Source organism: Mastigoproctus giganteus, chromosome 2 (assembly GCF_048544385.1).
Source record: "Mastigoproctus giganteus isolate SK-2022 chromosome 2, ASM4854438v1, whole genome shotgun sequence".
In the NCBI taxonomy this organism is placed as follows: Eukaryota; Metazoa; Arthropoda; class Arachnida; order Uropygi; family Thelyphonidae; genus Mastigoproctus; species Mastigoproctus giganteus.
In genome coordinates this window covers 249,236,387-249,258,248 of record NC_143576.1, presented here as the reverse complement: position 1 = coordinate 249,258,248, position 21,862 = coordinate 249,236,387, and the positions used below count along the sequence as shown (strand labels likewise).

The window sequence follows — 21,862 nt, the reverse complement described above, 5'->3', positions numbered from 1 at the left end:
GTACAGCGAGTGCGTTTTGCACCAGTTCCAAATGGTTTTTTTTTTGTCCACATGGTTCCTGTTTTTCCTCGGCATTCTCAATTTCCAAATTCATACTAATAGCATTTTTAATGTATTTGGATAGCCGTTCTTCAGAATGCGCAGCTCTTAGTGGTTTACCAAATTCATTCCTAATTCTTCAAGGAATAAGCGTCTTCTAAAAGTTTACCTCTTTCGTAATCTTCATATTTCTTTGTGTACAGAACAAATCCATTGACTGCTGCCAAATTCAGAATTTTGAAAAATATCACCAATGGTTAATGTTGTTGTTTTTTTTTTTTTTTTTTTTTGGTTTTTAGGAGCATTAGCAACTAAGGCCATATTGCTCCGGGATATGCGGTGGTCATTCCCTGACCTTTCCACATCCTCCGTATTTGGTGGTGACAGGCTCGAACCCCGGTCTAATCAAGAAGCGTGTGCTACGCACTGTTGCTCCTTCCCACCTGGCTACGGAGGCGCCAATGGTTAATGCTTAGTGTTATGGGAGCGTAACACAACACTGTGTTATGTTCCCATAACACTGGCCATGTTATGCGTTGGCCAATGTATATTCTCCCACCATGCGATCCAAGGTGCCTACAGCCCCTTTGCACTTATTGTAGTCTGTATCACATGGTTAACAATGTTCTAACAAACTAACTGTAAGTTCAAGGACTTCTTATGTACTGAATTATAATGACTAAGTATATTAAAGTCATTATCATCAGCCATTTTCAATCCACTGCAGGATGAAGGCCTCTCCAGCAACTTTCCAGTTCCTTCTGTTTTGAGCACTGGACATCCATTTACTACCCACAAACTCATGAATTTCATCTATCCATCTCCGCCTTTGTCTTCCAGGTTTTCTTCTAGCTCCTCTTGGATACCATTCTGTTATTTTCTTAGTCCATCTGTCATCATGTCTTCGAGTTATGAGTCCTGCCCAAGACCATTTTAGTTCTTTAGTTTTGATAAGAATGCCCTTTACTTGAGTTTGTTGCCTAATCCATGTGTTTCTCTTCTTATCTAACAGTCTGATTCCCAATATGATTCGTTCCATTCATCGCTGTGTAGTTCTCAGCTTCTCTTCCATTCTTTTGGTGAGTGCCCAAGTTTCACTTCCATAAGTCATGGTGGGGAGTATACATTGGTTCATTATTTTACGTTTCAGACAAACTGGGATATTGCTCCTCAGTATGTGACTATATTTCCTGAATGCTATCCATCCAAAATTTATTCTTCTCTTGACTTCCAGCCATTTATCATTATTACAGCTAATAACTTGTCCCAGATAAGTATATGACTCCACCTTTTCAATTACTGCTCCTTCAATCATTATTTCCCTTTCTGTGGCATACTTGTTCATCATTACTTTTGTTTTAGCCATATTCATCTTTAGTCCAAAATCCTTACTAGCTGTGCATAACTGATTAAGATTTTCCTCTAATTCTTTGGGATCATGGCTTATGACCACAATGTCATCAGCAAATCGTAAGTGGTTTAGATACTCTCCGTTCACACTGACTCCTTTCTGCGACCAGTCTAATCTTCTGAAAGCTTCCTCAAGGGCAGCAGTAAACAGCTTCGGAGATATTGTATCTCCTTGTCGAACTCCTTTCTCAATTTTAAATTTAATGGAGTCAAATGCCTTTTCATAATCCACAAATGCCAGGCATAATGGGGTTTTATATTCATTTGCTTTCTCCATTAGCTGTGATATTACATGATGGTGATCCATAGTTGAGAATCCTGTCCTAAAGACAGCTTGCTCTTTCGGTTGATTCTCATCAAGTATTCTTTCTAATCTGTTAGTAATGACCCTTGTGAACAACTTGTAGATGTGGGATAACAAGCTAATTGGTCTATAATTTCCAATTTCTGATTTATCTCCTTTCTTATGCAGCAAAACTATGATTGCATTATTCCACTGCTTAGGTGTCACACCTTTTCTAATGCACTTTGTGAAGAGCCTTGCCAGTTTTTGTGTTATGTCTCTTCCTCCCAATTTTAACAACTCTACAGTAACTTCATCTTCCCCCGGGGCTTTCTGATTCTTCATTTTCTTCAATGCATGTTCTACCTCATGTGCAATCCATCTTCCCCACTGCTGGCATCATTCCCCTGCTCCTTGTATAATTCTCTATAGTAGTCTTCTGCTATTTGAATTATGCCTTCTCTGCTGTTTATAAGTACACCATCGCTATTCTTCATTTTCAGTATCATTTGTCTTTCTGTATTACTGCTCATGGCTGCTGATTTAAATCCTTTGTTTTCCCTTAATGCTTGTTCTACTTTTCTTGTGTTAAATCTTATGCCCTCTCTGAGTCCCTTTCTAATGGCTTTGCATAACTCCGTATACTCAAATTTTTTCTTGTCAGTATTTATCTTGCTCTTCATTTTTCGCCTTTGGTTCATCATAACAAGTGTTTCTTGACTAATTTTTTCTTCATTGGATTTCTTTTTCCTTATAGGTTTCTTGGGCTTTATCACTATCAGAAAGTTGTAATATTCCTCGTCGATATCTTGGTCCTGATTAGTCTGTAGAAGCTCAAACTTGTTCTTAAGTTCCAGTACATTCTGCTTTTACTCCTCTTCTGTTATCTCAAAGACCTTTGTATTATTTACTCGAGCCAGTTTTTTCCTTTCCTACATCTATATCAAGTGTACATCTTACCATTCTGTGATCACTTCCATCATTTACCTTATTCAGGACGGTAACATCATTCACAATATATCTTCTGTTAGTGAGGATGAAGTCGATTTCATTAGTTGTTAATCCATTTGGATTCTTCCATGTCCACTTTCTGTTCACCCTTTTCTTGAAAAAAGTGTTCATTACTGACAGTCCTTGAGATTCTGCAAATTCCACAAGTCTTTCACCTCTTTCATTTCTTTCACCAATTCCAAAATTTCCTATAGTTCCCCTTTCTGCACTGTTTTGTCTTTTTCCAACCTTAGCATTGAAGTCTCCCATAATAATAGTGTAATGGGTTTTCTGCTCATCTAGAAGACTCTCAATTTCGGTGTACATTTCTTCAACCTCTTCATCATCATGGCTCGATGTTGGTGCATAAATCATTATAATCTTTAGCTGGTATCTCTTAGAAATCTTGAGTATTAGTCTTGACACTCTTGGTGATGTACTTTTGAATTCCAAAATGTTGTTTTTAAAATCTTTATGGACCAGAAACCCAACTCCACCTTCACTCCTTTCACTGTTTCCATTGGTGTACAGCAGATTTCCACTTGATAAACTTAAGTGATTCATTTCTTCTTCTTGTTTCAGCCAAACCGATGATATTCCAATTCACATTTTCTAATTCCTTTTCCAGCTCCAATATCCTGTCTTCGCCGATGAGTGTTCTTACGTTATAACAGGCCAAGTTCAGTTTCCGTGCATGGCAGCCTGGTCGTACCCAGAGATTCTTAGCACCCCTCTGCTTCCACTCTAATCCTCTCGCTGCCGTAAGAGGGAGAGTGAAAGCTGCTGGGGACTGAGGGCCATTTGTATTGTTGTGCTCTCATATGCTGGAGGGTTTGGTCTTTTCCTCTTCACGCTGACCAGAGGTCTTGAAGAGAACCACTCTACACGTTCGTTGCCACCTAAGTGACGTAACAGGGCTTACCATCGAGAAGGTGTGCATGAGTGGATTTTAGGGAGGCAGGCCAACCAGACTTCTCCTAAATCTTCAGTAATAGAGAGATATTGGATCCATCAGTGTCTCTTAACACACAGGATACCTGTTCCCCTCTAAGCTCCCTATATTAAAGTAGCACCATTTAATTTTCAGCACTCACGTCTTGATCAATCTGCTTGGACGTGATAAGTTATAGAAGACACATACTTAATAAGAGTGTACTAAATCATTACTGAAGTCATGGTTCAATTTAAATTTAAAAAATTAAACATGAAATTAATTTAAACCCATTAAAATATGTGCATAAGAAGGGAATGTACATTTCATTCCACGGCTGTCAATTAAAATCATAAAGGTGGGGGATAACCTTGAACAGATTAATTATTAATAAAAAGCCAATAGCTGTGCATGAGCAACTTTCGATATTTGTCTTCAGTTAGTTTGTGAGAAGAGGAATGGGAACATTATTAATAAGAAGAGCTATTACCCGAGATGCAATTCAGAGAACATCGGAACTTTATTTGTGACAAGTCCCAAATAGGGGAGAGGTTGATTGGGAGTTTTATGTTTAACACGTTCAATGATGTGTTTCGACGAAACCATTCAATAACCACAGCTTCATTTTGGAGAATTTTGTAATTAGATTCCAATATAATTATAGTAACAGCTGAATCGATCAGCGGATTATGATTGTGGGAATAGACATGTTGTGCTGCATCATCTTGTGCAAGGGTCTACAATGTTATGCTTCGTCAACAAAATTCCCATATGGTATAAATTAAGGGTTAATTGCAAGTAGTAGTGGCATGTGATGCAAGAAAGCAAATGTATGAGCTTATGCAGCATCAGCCAAAAAAAAAAAAATTGCAAAATAATCCCCTCTAAATATTTGTCCAGTTCCTCCTTAAATTTATTTAACCTATCAACTTCCACGACAGATGGAAGTTTGTTCCAGCAATTAACCACCCGCTGGCTAAAGGCAAATTTCTGCACATCTATTCTACATCTGTTTTTCCTCAATTTCAATTTATGCCCCCTTAGGTTTGTAATCTGAACAAGTGGAAGGATACCATCAGAATTCAGCATGCTCAACCCATTCAAGGCCTTATACACTTCAATCAGATCACCTCACAGGTGCCTAGTCTCCAGCTCCTGCAACGTGCAGAACTGAAGCCTCTCCTGGTAAGAGGATCCCTTCATTCCCCTCACCAATCTTGTTGCCCTTCTATGTACACGCTCAAGCAAATCTACATCCTTCCTAAAATGAGGCCTCCAGACCTACACGCAGTACTCAAGGCGTGGCCTGACCATTGCCTTATACAAAGGGACAATCACCCCCTTTTCCCTGCTAGCAAAATTCCTGTATATCATTGACAATACCCCATGACCTGCCCCATCAGCCTGTCTGCACTGCTCAGAAAACTTCCTATCTGACTGCACAATTACTCCCAGGTCTTTTTCATTTTCTACCACCTTAAGTGTAGTATCACACAGTTGGTACATTTCTCAGGCGTTACTTCTACCCACATGCAGTACTTTGCATTTGTCAATGTTAAACTTCAGTTGCCACTTCTCAGCCCATCTGCCCAAATTTTCTAGATCCTGTTGCAGTAACACACTGCCATTACTGTCATTAACAGCCCTGCCAACCTTTGTATCATCTGCAAACTTCGACACTAAGCCTGATATACCTTCATCAATATCACTGATAAATATACAAAACAACAGTGGACCCAACAGCGAACCCTGTGGGACTCCACTAATAACATTAGTCCACGAAGAGCAGCACCCATTGATTACCACCCTGTCTTCTCCCACTCAACCATCCTTTTATCCATTGTAGCAAATACCATTCTGCTCCAATTTGTACAGTAGTCTTCCATGCGCAACAATATCAAAAGCTTTCCTGAAATACAAGTACAGTGGATTCCGGTTATTTGGGCCACCGGTTAATCAGTGCAGCCATTTATTTGGGACAAATCTTAAACAGAAACCAATCGAGAAAATAGCCAGGGTTTACTTCGCTTAATTGGTTTTTAAGCGAAGTCCATTATGTCGTTTAATCGGGGCAGGAGACCGCAGCACTGGAGAATACCCTACGACTGTCTCTGACAGTACCACGTGGTTCGGTTGAAATTCTGGAGGTCACAACCATAAAACAATAAAAACAATTAGCAGTCACCTGTTTACTGGGCTTTTCTGTTAGTGAAATCTATCATAAATGGACAGTAAACTCTATCTTACTGAATTTGCGATAACACCAACAGCTGGAATTCTGTGGGTTATTATGGTGAAATGTTTTTACATTTCCATGAAATCCTCAATCATATAAAAAAATTAATTTTCAGATCTTCTCTTCATTCCTATTTTTAAAGCTTTGTAACTCGTTACTCCGTTCGCACTTGCACATATTGTGTTACTTGTAATTTCTGCATGCCATGTGTTTGTTATTGATTGCTTATCTTTTTATTGATTTAACCCCACCCACAGATGTCAGTGAACAGAAATGTCAACTAGTTTGTATGTACATATTACAGTACGTATTAATTATTCCGATTATCACGTATATTCTTCCGATTTTCACGTATCATTTAATGTTTTAATTGGTAAGGTAATAAAGGGTAAATCTATGCTTAATATATATCTTTGCTTTTATAGCCTGTGGATAATATTCCTCCTATTTTCGCTAATTAGAGTCGGTTTAGTTTAATTAGTTTAATAGAATTAAAATTCAATTCACAAATGTGATCACAATGACTGGCACTTACTGCACATCGTATAGTGAACGGTACTTTACTATGGTGACTCCATCATAACGTGATTTGATCGTACAGTGAACCAATTGTAAAGGGGGGGTACATTGTATTTTTAACTATTTACGTGAAACTTCAGATAATTGGGGCAGCCACTTATTCGGGCCAAAATGCACTAGTCCCGAAGTGTCTCAAATAACCGGAATGAACTGTATATGATAACAAAATTATTTTTTGCAACCACATCATAATAACTAATCAAATTTGTCAGACAAGACTTTCCCTTAACAAACCCATGCTGTGTCTGAATTATTACTGCAGTCTTGTCTAGATGATCCTGCAATGCATCTTTAACCAGTGACTCCATTATTTTACCCGGAACAGAAGTTAAACTAACTGGTCTGTAATTACTTGTGTCACCTTTAGATCCTGCTTTGTGAATTGGGGATACATTAGCACATCTCCAGTCCGTGGGGACCTCCCCTGAGTCCAAAGGCTCTCATAATTATGGCTAAGGGTTTGCTTACTTCCTTTGCTGCTTCCTTTAATATAACTGGATAGATCCCATCCACCCCAGGTGCCTTTCTTAGGTTTAACTTCGACAATTTCTCCTCCATTTTGTTCTCAGTTATCACAAAATCATTAAGCACCCTGTTACAATTTGATAACCTTGTGGCATTTTCAAACCTTAATAACTCCTCATGTGTGAATGTAGATGCAAAATACTCATTCAGTTTGTTTGCTATCTGAGCAGGATCATCAACAGTCGAACCATCGATATCAAGTGGACCAATCAGATTCATCTCCTTCCTTTTAGAGTTTATATAAGTAAAGAAATCCTTGCTGTTTTTCTTAGCATCCTTTGCCAAAGATTTCTCATAATCTGCCTTCGCCTGCCTAACCTTCTTTGTGACTTGATTACAAACTAGCTTATATATATCATAGGCTTCTGTGTCACCTGATAATTTATATGCATCCCATGCATTTTTCTTCTGTCACAAGTCTCATTAGTTCATTTGACAACCATTTAGGCCTAAACCTTGAACAATAATTCTTAATAGGTATGAAACGTTTAGGAGCTTCCACTATTAATTCCTTCAATGCTTCCCTCTTAGAATTTTCTGGTGGTAACATCATCAGTTGGTTCCACTATGCAGAATTTAAAAACTGTCTGAGACAGTTTTTAAAGTGTTAATTATTAGTTGATTACACCATTTATAGTATGACACCATTTTTCCAAATACTTATAATTAGTCATATTTCACCTTTAATAAGTCTTTACAATTCAACAAAAAATAAATAAAAACACACATTACTGAGATTAAAATGTTAATGAAAAATTACTTGCAAAATTCTTCAGCAAATATGTATCTCAACATTAATAATTAAAAAAATGTAATAATAAATAAAATAATCAAGCTGCATAAATTCACTACCTATAAAACAAAGGTTATGCACCAAAAAAGGAAAACAGTTGTTCACTGTATGAAAACATAATTAGAGATATTATGGAATCTTCTTCTCAAATACTGCTCAAATAAAATCATTCTAAAGTTATGTAATCAAATGCAAAACTACAAAATTGCTTTCTCAAATCCTGTGATATTAAATGGAAGCATGAAACTAATAAAAGTTGTCCTACCATATTTACGTCGGATTTCATCAGTTCTTGCTTGCCTTTCTCTTCTCCTGAGAGAAAGAAAAATATGCGTTACCAAAAATGCACTTGTAATTTCTAACCTTGAAAATTTGTTTTTGAATATATCAAAATATGTGCTATACAAATAGCTAAATTTTACTATAAATTTTACTAAATTTGGTTGAATTTTACTAAAAATTCAACTATCACACTTTTACATTATGTATTTTCATCTCTTTCATGTAAATCTTTGCAAAATTTGAAGGATTTTAAACAAAATTTTAATCATTAAAGTGCCCAATGTCCAAACTGAAGAAAATATTTGATTTTTTAAAAGCAATTGCCCACGCAAAATTAGTTTTGTTCTTGATTTCTGCTATATGTTTTAGTATTAGTATTGGCAAATCATGTAAGAAAGCAAGCATACAAAACATCAGCCAAAAAAAACATAAATAAAATAATAATAAAAACTTGCCACCTCACCTGTTCATCTCCTACAATAATTTGTGCAGTTCTCTGAATTTATTCAAACTACCCACTTCCACAACAACAAATATAAGTTTGTTCCAACAATCAACCACCTGCAGGCTGAAGGCAAACTTCTGCATATCTCTTCTGCAACCATCCTTCCTGAATTTATGTTCCCCCGCCTCACGTGTGTAGTCTGAGCAAGAGGAAGAATGCCATCAGCACAGTTTGTTCAATCCATTCAAGGTCTTAAAACCCATTAATCAGATCATCTCACAGGCACACAATCTGTAGACACTGCAATTTGCAGAACTGAGGCCTTTCTTGGTAAGACACCCATTTTTCTTCCTTTGTTTCGATCTCATTGCCCTTCTCTGCACCTGTTCCAGCAGATCTTTATCCTTCTTAAAATGAGGCTTCCAGTTCTGTATACAGTATGCCAAATGCAGTCTGACCATTGCCTTGTACAATGGGATAATCACCTCACTATAAAGCTTTCCTGACAGCCTGTCTGCACTATTCAGAGAACTCCATATCTCACTGCGCAACTGCCCCCCAGGTCATTTTCATTTTCCACTGCTCTGAGTGTAGTACCACTCACCTGGTACACTAATTTGGGATTACTGCTATGCACATGCAGAAGCTTCCATTTATGCAAGCTTATGTATTAATGTTAAACTTCATTTGCCATTTCTCAGTCCATCTGCCTAATTTTCAAGCTCTTGTTGCAGTAACTTACCTTTTTTTACTATCATTAACCACCTTGCCAACCTTTTATCATCTGCAAATTTTGACATTAAGCCTGATATATTTTCATCAATAAAAAAACAACAATGGGCAAAGCACTGAACCCTAGGGCACTCCCCTAATAGCATTCGTTCACAAAGAGCAGTGTCCATTAATAACCATTCTCTGCCTTCCCCCACTCAATCATCCCTTATCCACAGCAGTAGCTTTCCCTTAATGCCACAGTGCTCTAATTTATATAGAAGTCATCTAAGTGCAACAGTATCAAAAGCTACCCTGAAATCCAAGCATATGATATCAAAATTAATTTTTGCACATCCAATTCCTCTGTTACTATATCATAGTATCCAATTAGATAGGTCAGTCAAGATCACCACTTAACAACTTCAACATTGTGACTGCAGTATAACTGTTCCTGTCTAGATGACCCTGCATTACTTTGTTAACCAGTGAATCCATTATTTTCCCTGGAACAGAAGTTAAGCTAACAGGTCTGTAATTAGTCATCACCTTTTGATCCCCCTTTATGAACTGAGAATACATTCACACATCTCCAGTCCGTTGGGACCTTTTTTGAAACCAAAGATGCTCTCTTAATTATGGCTAAGGGTTTGCTTACTTCCTTTGCTGCCTCTATATACTGGGTAGACTGGACAGATCCCACCGACCCCCAGGAACTTTTTTTTTATGTTCAACTTCAACAGAACCATTTTTCTCTTGTTCAGAATGTTCCATTAGCAGAAAATTCCAATGAAAAAAAATTCCCACAGTACAACAAAGTATTTTCTAAAGTGAGAACAAATTCTTCAAAATGCTGTTGGGAACTTCTTTTCTGATGACAGTAACACAAATGAAAACATTATAAAAGAAGTCATGTAAATATTAAAATAAATTTAAATATGCAGAGAATGCAATGAAGATGTCAGTGTCCAGCAAAATTGCGATTCTAATGATCGTGGATTCCAAATTTAGAATGATTATGAAATAATCAAGTCCTTGTCGAAGACAAAAGTAGAGGAACAGGACCACCAAGAAAATATTGGTCCTTCACATTCTTAAGCTTTTCAATGATTAGAGGTTGCTATGAAATGGTTCGAGAGACAGGAAGAATGTGACACAAAAACTTGTGTCAAAAGTGTACGTGATTTGGCAGCTACGAAAAGGAGAGACTTTTAAACAAATGTCAATAAATGAAGTTTACAAAAAAACAAATTTTCTTTATGTATTTGTATTACTTAATTGTAACGTACTGTAGGTATTACTTTTACATAATTATATATTTATTTTAATATGTAGTTTGAATACTTTATAATAGAAGGCTATATGTAATGTATTAAAACTACATGTAAAACAATTTTTTCTTTGTTAAATTATATGGATTTTTTGTTATCCAGAGATTTTACATCCTCATTTAATCCAGATAATTGAGTTTCTACGGTATCAGTTTTTTTCAGTCAATTTTCACACACATATTTCAAAAATAATTCTTAAAATTTCACATCACATTACAATTTTTACACATACAGGTTTTTTGTTTAACCATAATATGTATATCATACTACAATTTAAGGAAGCAGATATTACACTGATCCGTTGTATTACGTGCAGGTGATAATGTTTGCATACACTCACGAATGGCAATAATGTTCGGGAGGATTCAAATGTTCACCCTTGTCTGTCTGCCTCTTCTACCTCTCTTTCAATAACTGAAAGACAATTATAGTGAAGTACATGTATGTTTATGTGTATCTAGTAGTAGTAGTGGCATGTGATGCAAGAAAGCAAATGTATGAGCTTATGCAGCATCAGCTAAAAAGAAGGAAAAAAAAAAAAAAAATAGACACCATTGCCTCCAAATGCCTGTCCAGTTCCTCCTTAAATTTATTCAACCTATCAACTTCCACAACGACAGATGGAAGTTTGTTCCAGCAATTAACCACCCGCTGGCTAAAGGAAAATTTCCGCACATCTATTCTACATCTGTCTTTTCTTAATTTGAATTTATGCCCCCTTAGGTTCGTAATCTGAATAAGTGGAAGGATTCCCATCAGAATTCAGCATGCTCAACCCATTCAAGGCCTTATACACCTCAATCAGATCACCTTGCAGGTGCCTAGTCTCCAGGCACTGCAATTTGCAGAACTTAAGCCTCTCTTGGTAAGAGGATCCCTTCATTCCCCTAACCAATCTTGTTGCCCTTCTCTGTACACGTTCAAGAAAATCTACATCCTTCCTAAAATGAGGCCTCCAGACCTGTATGCAGTATTCAAGGCGTGGCCTGACCATTGCCTTATACAGAGGGACAATCACCTCCTTTTTCCCTGCTAGCAAAATTCCCATATATCATTGACAAAACATCATAACCTGCTCTGGCAGCCTGTCTGCATTGCTCAGAAAACTTCATATCTGACTGCACAATTACTCCCAGGTCTTTTCATTTTCTACCACCTTAAGTGTAGTACCACACGGTTGGTACGTTTCTCTGGGGTTACTTCTATCCATATGCAGTACTTTGCATTCGTCAAGGTTAAACTTCAGTTGCCACTTCTTAGCCCATCTTCCCAAATTTTCTAGATTCTGTTGCAATAGCACACTGCCATTACTGTCATTAACAACCCTGCCAACCTTTGTATCATCTGCAAACTTTGACACTAAGCCTGATATACCTTCATCAATATCATTGATAAATATACAAAACAACAGTGAACCCAACACCAAACCCCGTGGGACCCCACTAATAACATTAGTCCAGAAAGAGCAGCACCCATTGATTACCACCCTCTGTCTTCTCCCACTCAACCATCTTTTTATCCATTGTAGCAACTTACCCTTAATACCATTCTGCTCCAATTTGTACAATAGTCTTCCATGTGCAACAGTGTCAAAAGCTTTCCTGAAATCCAAATATATGATATCAAAATTATTTTTTGCATCCAGTTCCATTGTAACCACATCATAATATCCTATCAAATTTGTCAGACAAGACTTTCCCTTAACAAACCCATGCTGTGTCTGAATTATTACTGCAGTCTTGTCTAGATGATCGTGCAATGCATCTTTAACCAGTGACTCCATTATTTTACCCGGAACAGAAGTTAAATTAACTGGTCTGTAATTTCTCGTGTCAACCTTCGATCCCCCTTTGTGAATTGGGGATACATTTGCACATCTCCAGTCCATGGGGACCTCCCCTAAGTCCAAGGATGCTCTCATAATTATGGCTAAGGGTTTGCTTAGCTGCTTTGCCGCCTCTTTTAATATAACTGGATAGATCCCATCCACCCCAGGTGCCTTTCTTATGTTTAACTTCAACAATTTCTCCTCCACTTTGCTCTCAGTTATTAAGCAATCAAAATCATTAAGCACCCTGCTATAATTTGATAAAATTTGCCATTTTCAAACCTTAATAACTCCTCATGTGTGAATGTAGATGCAAAATACTCATTCAGTTTGTTTGCTATCTGAGCAGGATCATCAACAGTAGAACCATTGATATCAAGTGGACCAATCAGATTCATCCCCTTCCTTTTAGAGTTTATAAAAGTAAAGAAATACTTGCTGTTTTTCTTAGCATCCTTTGCCAAAGATTTCTCGTAATGTGCCTTCGCCTGCCTAACCTCCTTTGTGTCCTGATTACAAACTAACTTATATCTGCCATAGGCTTCTGGGTCGCTTGATAATTTATATGCATGCCATGCATTTTTCTTCTCTGTCACGAGTCTCATTAGTTCATTTGATAACCATTTAGGCCTAAACCTTGAACAATATTTCTTAATAGATATGAAACTTTTAGTAGCTTCCACGATTAATTCCTTGAATGCTTCCCACTTAGAATTTACTGTTGGTAATATCATCAGTTGATCCCACTGTACAGAATTTAAAAACTGTCTGAGACCACTGTACTCACCTTTATGGAAGCAAAAACCCTTTCCTTTACCTCTGATGGTAATTATATCTTTAAGTAAATCCCACATCAGTACACTGTGATCACTGCCACCTAGTGGTTCCTTTATCTGCAAATTCTTAATACACAAATGATCTCTGCTGATAACCAGATCAAGAGTATTACCCTCTCTGGTTGCCTCTCAAACATGTTGCTGCAGAAAACAATCATCCAATAAATCCACAAAAGTCTTACTAGTGTGTGAGTGACCAATGCACAAGTTTCAGTCAATATCTGGGAAGTTAAAATCCCCCATTATAAAACATTCTGATTTACTAGCCTACTCTATTTCTCTGTACAATTGTTCATTGTACTCATTTCAGTCATTAGGCCTATAACACACTCCTACTCTTAATTTTGCTTTTGCAGTGCTTATGTCACACTAAAGTGATTCAAAAGTGCACTATTCATCTATCAACTGAATGCACTTCTTTTGATTTTATGTTTTTCATAATTAACAGCATGACACCTCCTCCCTTCCTATCCTTTCTGTACACATTGTAGTCCCCAAATTCCAATTCTGCATTCTTAATATCAGTGTGACACCACGTTTCTGATATTCCAACAATATCCACCTTTGATGTCTTGACCAACACATCAAATTCATCAAATTTATTTACTATACTTCCTGCATTGGTATACATGCAAGCATACATGCACCTATTCCTATTCCTAGTTACTCTGACACATCCCATATACCCACCTGTTTCACGATGACAGCCATCAGTCCCCGAAACCCCCATCACCGCTCGCTCCAGGTTGCTACTTATTCTAATAGAAGTTGTGCAAGAAACATCTGTTGCATGTTTGTTTCTTCTATGTTTTGCTTGGCATTGCATTGTTAAAATATTTAAGCAGAAGGAAAGGAAACATCTGAACACCCTGACAATTTCTGTTACAAGTGCAGATTCTTTTCAACAAAAACTCAGAGGAAGAAAATCTATAGTATTACTAAATGTGCATTTTCTTTTTACTTTGGTTGCAAGATTGGTGATCAGAACAAAACTTGAGCTCCACATATGTGCTGTATTACCTGAACCACAAATCTTAGAATTTGGCTAACTGGAAATATTAAAATATGCCTTTTGCTATTACTGTGATGTGGTGAGAACTGCAAAACCATATAGACAATTTCCATTTCTGCATGCCAAAGATATCAGGGATGTCTAGAAAAAGGAAGCACTGCATCAAATATCCTAAAATATCTGAATTAAGGCTTGTTCCATATAATGACCTGCCAATACTAGAAGCAGTGGTGAATACAGCAAAGATGCTTGTGTTGCAGACTTTGCTGGACTATCCACTTCAACAGATTTGTATTACCAACCAATGATTATAATGCACAGCATTTAATTCAGCAAAAGAGGAGTTGAATGACTTACTTCATGATTTAAACTTATCCTAAGAGTAAGCTGAACTCCTTCATTCTGGGTAACAACATTGAAAGTTACATGAAGCAGGAACTAACATTACAGTATATCAAAAACACAGTGTTTTCAAAATATTTTCATTATGGAAGATAGTGTGCATTTCTGTAAAGGTATCAGTGATCTTCTGAATGAGCTGAGCATTAAAGACAATTCTAATGAATGGCATATATTTACTGATGCTCAAAATTAAGTTCCAAAGCTGTTTTGCTGCACAATGAAAATGCCTTCCCATCAGTTCCTACACCTCATGCCATTGGCTTGAAAGAAATATGAAAGTAAGTTCAAGATCAAGAGTATAACCAAATACCATTACTTTTCTTGGAATGTCTGTGGCGATCTTAAAGTAACTCTACTCACTGGTAATAAGGGGAGTTTTCACAAAATATTGTTATCTATATTTGTGGGAGTTGTGCAACATAAAAACATTAATTAACTAATGGTGTTACATTATAATGCCAATACTGTTAAGTCTAACCTTAATGTAACCAAAAGCATGAACACCTATAATGCAACTTGGTAGTTTAATGTTACAAGAGTTACCATATAATAATATCAGAGGAAAATTAATATTATATTCATAATGAAATAATTATTGATTATGCAAACTGACACTAGAGAAACTACTTGATAAAATGGACACATACATATTTTAAGAAATTAACTTTTATGTATTTACTTATATATATGTTACTTATTACCTTTTACTTATTTGTTTATAAATATTTCAAGAAATTACCTTTCATCTGATTTTGCTTTTCTCTCTTCCCTCTCTCTTCTCCATTTTGCTTCCTGAATTTGCAACCACTTGCTCTTACTCTTGCAACAGCAACAACAACAGATAATTATTACAGCTAGTACCACAATTCCACCCAGAACACCAAAAACTATTAACAAGATCTTGAAATTCACTGAAAAAACATGCAAAAGATACAAAATCAGCAAAAATGTCAATTTTATGAGAAACACTCCTAGCTTTAAAACCATAAATTAATATAAATATTCATACAGTACTAGGCTTTACTAACCAGAAACAACAGGGTGTGAGGACTGCCAGATATTCAATTTTTCTGGACAGCCAAGGTTTAAGTATATGACATGACGAAGCTTGAAGCATGCTAGCCGAAAATTGGCACGAAACAATAATTGGTATTCTTTTTATAAAAAAAAATAATTGTAATTCTAAGAACAAAAATTCCTGTAATTTCTCTTTCCAAGCCTTCATTTCATATTGTCAGTGAGTAGGTGACAAAATCCTTCATCAAGTTATGTTGCTTTCTTCCTTCTCCAGTCATTCTATTATTTCCAACTTCTGAATAATTGTAAGTAAAACATTTTTGTTCCTTCTACTATAATCATTGAGAATAGTGTAAATGTTTTAATTAAAACTTGTAGAATTATGTCAGAACTATGGAAGATGCTCCTCACTAAGATATAAATGAAAATTTTTACTGTTTTACTATGCATATATATTTTTACTATATGGTTTCAAAAAAAAAAAAGAAGCTGGTCAGTAAAACTATTACTGTAATTAGTACAATAAAGGAACTTGCGTCCCTCTTCAGAAACAAGAAACAAACCCATTTTATTAAAACGATCAAAATAAAGCAAATGGCCTACTTACTGATGCATGAGAAAACAGCTGCATCGTCTACAGAATTGCATTTTTCCCCTGGTTCTAACCCAGTGATAGTATGACATGTTTTGCGGCTGAAGCAATAGTAGCACTATAATATAAAATGAAAAAATACACAATCAAATGCCAATCTTAAAATAAATAACTGAATTTTATTTATTTTTGATAATCACATCTGTATTGTCTATGTAAAGCATGACACACCCGCTACTTTTTTTTTTTTTTAATACAGTACAAACTCCATATAATGTGCCTCTTCGTACCATGGTTTCAGATATACTGTGAGTAATGAATATCTCCCAAAACAAATTATGAAAATGAGTAGTGTATTCAAAGAGCTAATAATTTCATAATGGAAACTGGTAAAAGTGAATATCATATATACTACATCCTACTACCATATTTCAAAGAGGGGAACCAGCTAAAATTTGGTTGTATATTCACTTTGATGCAATTCAGTTGCTGAGCAATTTTCGTAAACAACAGGACTGGTCAGAGACTAATTACTGTAGACACTGTTTCTTCCCACAGCTGCCCCTCCAGAGGCAGCTGTGGGAATACAGCTGGGGGAATACAGCTACCATTCATCAAGTGCATTACATTAGTTACAAAGTAAATTTTTGTAAACAACAGCATATGACATCCTTTCTTCGACTACAAGTTACACTTAGGAGATAAAAACTGCAAAGGGATAAACTAGACAAAAATATACCTGAATATAAGTGATTTAAGGAGAAATCATGACTTCACTTCGGCACTATGATAAGCCAGACAGTTTGGTTTTGATTTAGTTTTCTCAAAACACTGTAAATTCTAGAGTAAAGTCCTGAGGATTTTGCATTATGTTCAGTAATGTTTTTATAGCCTTCTTTTCTTAAAATTTTCAGAATCTCAAGGATTGTCAGTAATGAACACTTTTTTCAAGAAAAGGGTGAACAGAAAGTGGACATGGAAGAATCCAAATGGATTAACAACTAATGAAATCGACTTCATCCTCACTAACAGAAGATATATTGTGAATGATGTTACCGTCCTGAATAAGGTAAATGATGGAAGTGATCACAGAATGGTAAGATGTACACTTGATATAGATGTAGGAAAGGAAAAAACTGGCTCGAGTAAATAATACAAAGGTCTTTGAGATAACAGAAGAGGAGAAAAAGCAGAATGTACTGGAAGTTAAGAACAAGTTTGAGCTTCTACAGACTGATCAGGACCAAGATATCGACGAGGAATATTACAACTTTCTGATAGTGATAAAGCCCAAGAAACCTATAGGGAAAAAGAAATCCAATGAAGAAAAAATTAGTCAAGAAACACTTGTTATGATGAACCAAAGGCGAAAAATGAAGAGCAAGATAAATACTGACAAGAAAAAATTTGAGTATACGGAGTTATGCAAAGCCATTAGAAAGGGACTCAGAGAGGGCATAAGATTTAACACAAGAAAAGTAGAACAAGCATTAAGGGTAAACAAAGGATTTAAATCAGCAGCAATGAGCAGTAATACAGAAAGACAAATGATACTGAAAATGAAGAATAGCAATGGTGTACTTATAAACAGCAGAGAAGGCATAATTCAAATAGCAGAAGACTACTATACAGAATTATACAAGGAGCGAGGGAATGATGCCATCAGTGGGGAAGATGGATTGCAAATTAGCAACACATGCCAACATACCCGATTTTCTTCCTGATGAGGTAGAACATGAATTGAAAAAAAATTGAAGAATCAGAAAGCCCCGGGGGAAGATGAAGTTACTGTAGAGTTGTTAAAATTGGGAGGAAGAGACATAACACAAAAACTGGCAAGGCTCTTCACAAAGTGCATTAGAAAAGATGTGATGCCTAAGCAGTGCATTAATGCAATCATAGTTTTGCTGCATAAGAAAGGAGATAAATCAGAAATTGGAAATTATAGACAAATTAGCTTGTTATCCCACATCTACACGTTGTTCACAAGGGTCATTACTAACAGATTAGAAAAAATACTTGATGAGAATCAACCGAAAGAGCAAGCTGACTTTAGGACAGGATTCTCAACTATGGATCACCTTCATGTAATATCACAGCTATAATTATTAGGATGCTCTCATAATTAGCTCTAATTATGAGAGCATCCTTGGACTCGGGGGATCCACAGACTGGAGATGTGCAAATGTGTCCCCAATTCACAAAGAGGGATCGAAGGGTGACACGAGTAATTACAGACCAGTTAGTTTAACTTCTGTTCCGGGTAAAATAATGGATTCACCAGTTAAAGATGCATTGCAAGATCACCTAGACAAGACTACAGCAATAATTCAGACACAGCATGGGTTTGTTAAGGGAAAGTCTTGTCTGACAAATTTGATTGGTTATTATGATGTGGTTAAAAAGGAACTGGATGCAAAAAATAATTTTGATATCGTATACTTGGATTTCAGGAAAGCTTTTAAATACTGTTGCGCATGGAAGACTACTGTACAAATTAGAGCAGAATGGTATTAAGGGTAAGTTGCTACAATGGATAAAAAGATGGTTGAGTGGGAGAAGACAAGAGGGTGGTAATCAATGAGTGCTGCTCTTCGTGGACTAATGTTATTAGTGGAGTCCCACAGGGTTCGCTGTTGGGTCCACTGTTGTTTTGTATATTTATCAATGATATTGATGAAGGTATATCAGGCTTAGTATTGAAGTTTGCAGATGATACAAAGGTTGGCAGGGTTGTTAATGACAGTAATGGAAGTGTATTACTGCAACAGGATCTAGAAAATTTTGGGCAGATGGGCTGAGAAGTGGCAACTAAAGTTTAACATTGAAAAGTGCAAAGTAGAAGTAACCCCAGGTGGTAACCCATGGGTAGAAGTAACCCCAGAGAAACGTACCAACTGTGTGGTACTAAACTTAAGGTGGTAGAAAATGAAAAAGACCTGGGAGAAATTGTGCAGTCAGATATGAAGTTTTCTGAGCAATGCAGACAGGCTGCCAGGGCAGGTCATGGGCTGTTGTCAATGATATACAGGAATTTTGCTAGCAGGAAAAAGGGGGTGATTGTCCTCTGTATAATGGTGAGGCCATGCCTTCAGTACTACATGCAGGTCTGGAGGCATCATTTTAGGAAGGATGTAGATTTGCTTGAGCGTGTACAGAGAAGGGCAACAAGATTGATGAGGGAAATGAAGGGATTCTCTTACCAGGAGAGGCTTAAGTTCTGCAAATTGCAGCAGCTGGAGACTAGGCACCTGCGAGGTGAAATGATTGAGGTGTATAAGGCATTGAATGCGTTGAGCATGCTGAATTCTGATGGGATTTTTCCACTTGTTCAGATTATGGAACCTAAGGGGGCATAAATTGAAATTGAAGAACAGATGTAGAATAGATGTGCAGAAATTTGCCTTTAGCCAGCAGGTGGTTAATTGCTGGAACAAACTTCCATCTGTCGTTGTGGAAGTTGATAGGTTAAATAAATTTAAGGAGGAACTGTACAAATATTTAGAGGGGATTGTTTTGTAATTTTTTTTTTTTTTTTTGGCTGATGCTGCATAAGCTCATACACTTGCTTTCTTGCGTCACATGCCACTACTACTACTACTTACAAGATCCATACACTTTTTAATCTCTGGCCTTTACAGTGAACTGTTACACCTACAACAAAAGCAACGCAGAGATGAAGGAAACCCTTGTGCCGTTAGATGTGAACACACTATACCCATGCATAAACCATCTCCTTCACACTCTTAGCATTTAGCCAAGAATATATTTTTAGCTTATAGATGATTCCAGGATTTCTGATCATCAAAACTGTTTTTCTAACCTACAGTAAACACTGTTTTAAAACATGGCAGAATGAAAATAGCTTTGTAAACTGGTCAACATAGCACCCATTGGCCACTGTTTTCTAATGTGGAGTATAAAAGCCAAAATCATCTACAATCTAGATCTGGTACAACTTCTAGGTGGACAATAGTTCCTTTTAGTGCTGCCATATCAAGCTCAACCCTTGGAAATTTCAGATGCAAATGGAGAATGAGAGCTGACTAAAGATAAGTTTTGGGTGAATTTCTTCATGCTCGTTACTGCTACCTATTACGTGCACTTTGACCACTGTTCTGTGTCTTTCAAACTCAATGTATTGGACAACAACATGACCTTGACCTGGAAGTGGTGAGCCACTAAGCCAGTCTGTTATCTCCCTACCTCTCACCCTTGTAATACTACTGAATAACAGTAAGTGTAGTGATAGCTAAGGAAGTAAGGTTAATGACCGAATTTTAATTTATAAATTTAACATGAATGACAAAACTGTTGTCACTGATACTAGCATTTCAAATGAGGATTTTCCTCTTTTGGGACCTACACAGAACATAATGTCAAGCCAACCAGATCCAAAATTAAATGCATTCTCTATGGTAAATCTTGTCAGAATAGATTCTTCTAATGATAATTCTCAAAATCAACACTGTCAGCAAACAAATACTATTGTTTCAATAACTTATGCTCCCAGCAGATGCTAGGGCTCTGACTCATAAAATACATAAGAGTAATTGTTGAATTTTTTACTAATGAAAGTAACAAATTTACTAAAGCTTTAATTAAAGATTTACTACTAATTTTCTTTATGAAAAACTTGGTGATTTATAATTTATTCTTAACAGTCTATTTATAGACAATGAAAAAACTTAAAGTTAGAAATGAGGAATTGCAAAAAACCATTGATATGCTTTCATCTTCGACTTCACATACCACATCTTACGCAGATGCCTTAAAGAATTCAAGGGACAGTACTGTGCTGTCTGTATACAAGAACCAAACTGTCCAACTGTTACCAACACAAAACCTGGATACTGCTATTTCTACAGATTCCACTCAATCAAAACCTAAGCCTAAACTCAACAGAATCTTATGCAAGGCTACAGATTCTACTACTTGTTCCACCAGTAAAGATGTTTTTGATAACACAGTTAAGACCTTTCAACAGTCCTTAAAAAAGATTAAAATAAATTCTACAAAAATGATAAAGAAAAAAAGCATTGCAGTAGAGACAGCCACCTCAGAAAATATTTGTAAGATAACCTCATTAACTCTGCTAACTGATATAGGTATTAAGATGAAATTTTCCTAAAATTCTAAAAACAACCATTTTACTTCATGACATAGACAGAAATTCCTCCAAGGAAGAAATACTTGAGGATCTTTTTTTATAAAAACTCAACAAACAAGGTTTTTGATTACTTCACTAGAGAAATTACCTTTCACTTTAGTACTTCCTAAAAATCTAGACAAACTGTGAATTGGTTGTTGGTTGTAGTAGTTGGTTGTCTCATAGATGTAGGCCTTTCCAGTGGTTACCATGTGTTTTTCGTGTCTTGCTTACAGACACACTACTGCCTCCTGTTCTCAATATTTTCCATCTTGCGGTCACTGTGCCCATACTGGACATGTCTTAGAGGACTGTCCCCAACAAAGATCAGCCCCCTTGTTACTGAAAGTGTAAGTGTAAAAAGAAGGATCATAAACATTCAGTCCAAGATGCTACCTGTAGTGAATACATATGAGCTTTGAAAAATTTAAGGAATCATACTCAATATGAATAGTACATCCTTAAATTCAA

General features: G+C 36.4%; 1 protein-coding gene across 2 annotated transcripts in view; it reads right to left on the bottom strand.

Annotated features, from left to right (window-relative positions):
* Positions 1-21,862, bottom strand: part of LOC150090368 (pituitary tumor-transforming gene 1 protein-interacting protein-like) — a 59,569-nt gene that overhangs the window by 12,971 nt on the left and 24,736 nt on the right. For both annotated transcript variants that reach the window (XM_090389838.1, XM_090389839.1), the window contains exons 3-5: positions 16,258-16,360; positions 15,373-15,544; positions 8,052-8,098 (exon numbers count right to left, since the gene is read on the bottom strand). In XM_090389838.1, coding sequence (XP_090245964.1) covers positions 8,052-8,098; positions 15,373-15,544; positions 16,258-16,360 — 322 coding nt within the window. The remainder of the gene's footprint in view (positions 1-8,051; positions 8,099-15,372; positions 15,545-16,257; positions 16,361-21,862) is intronic.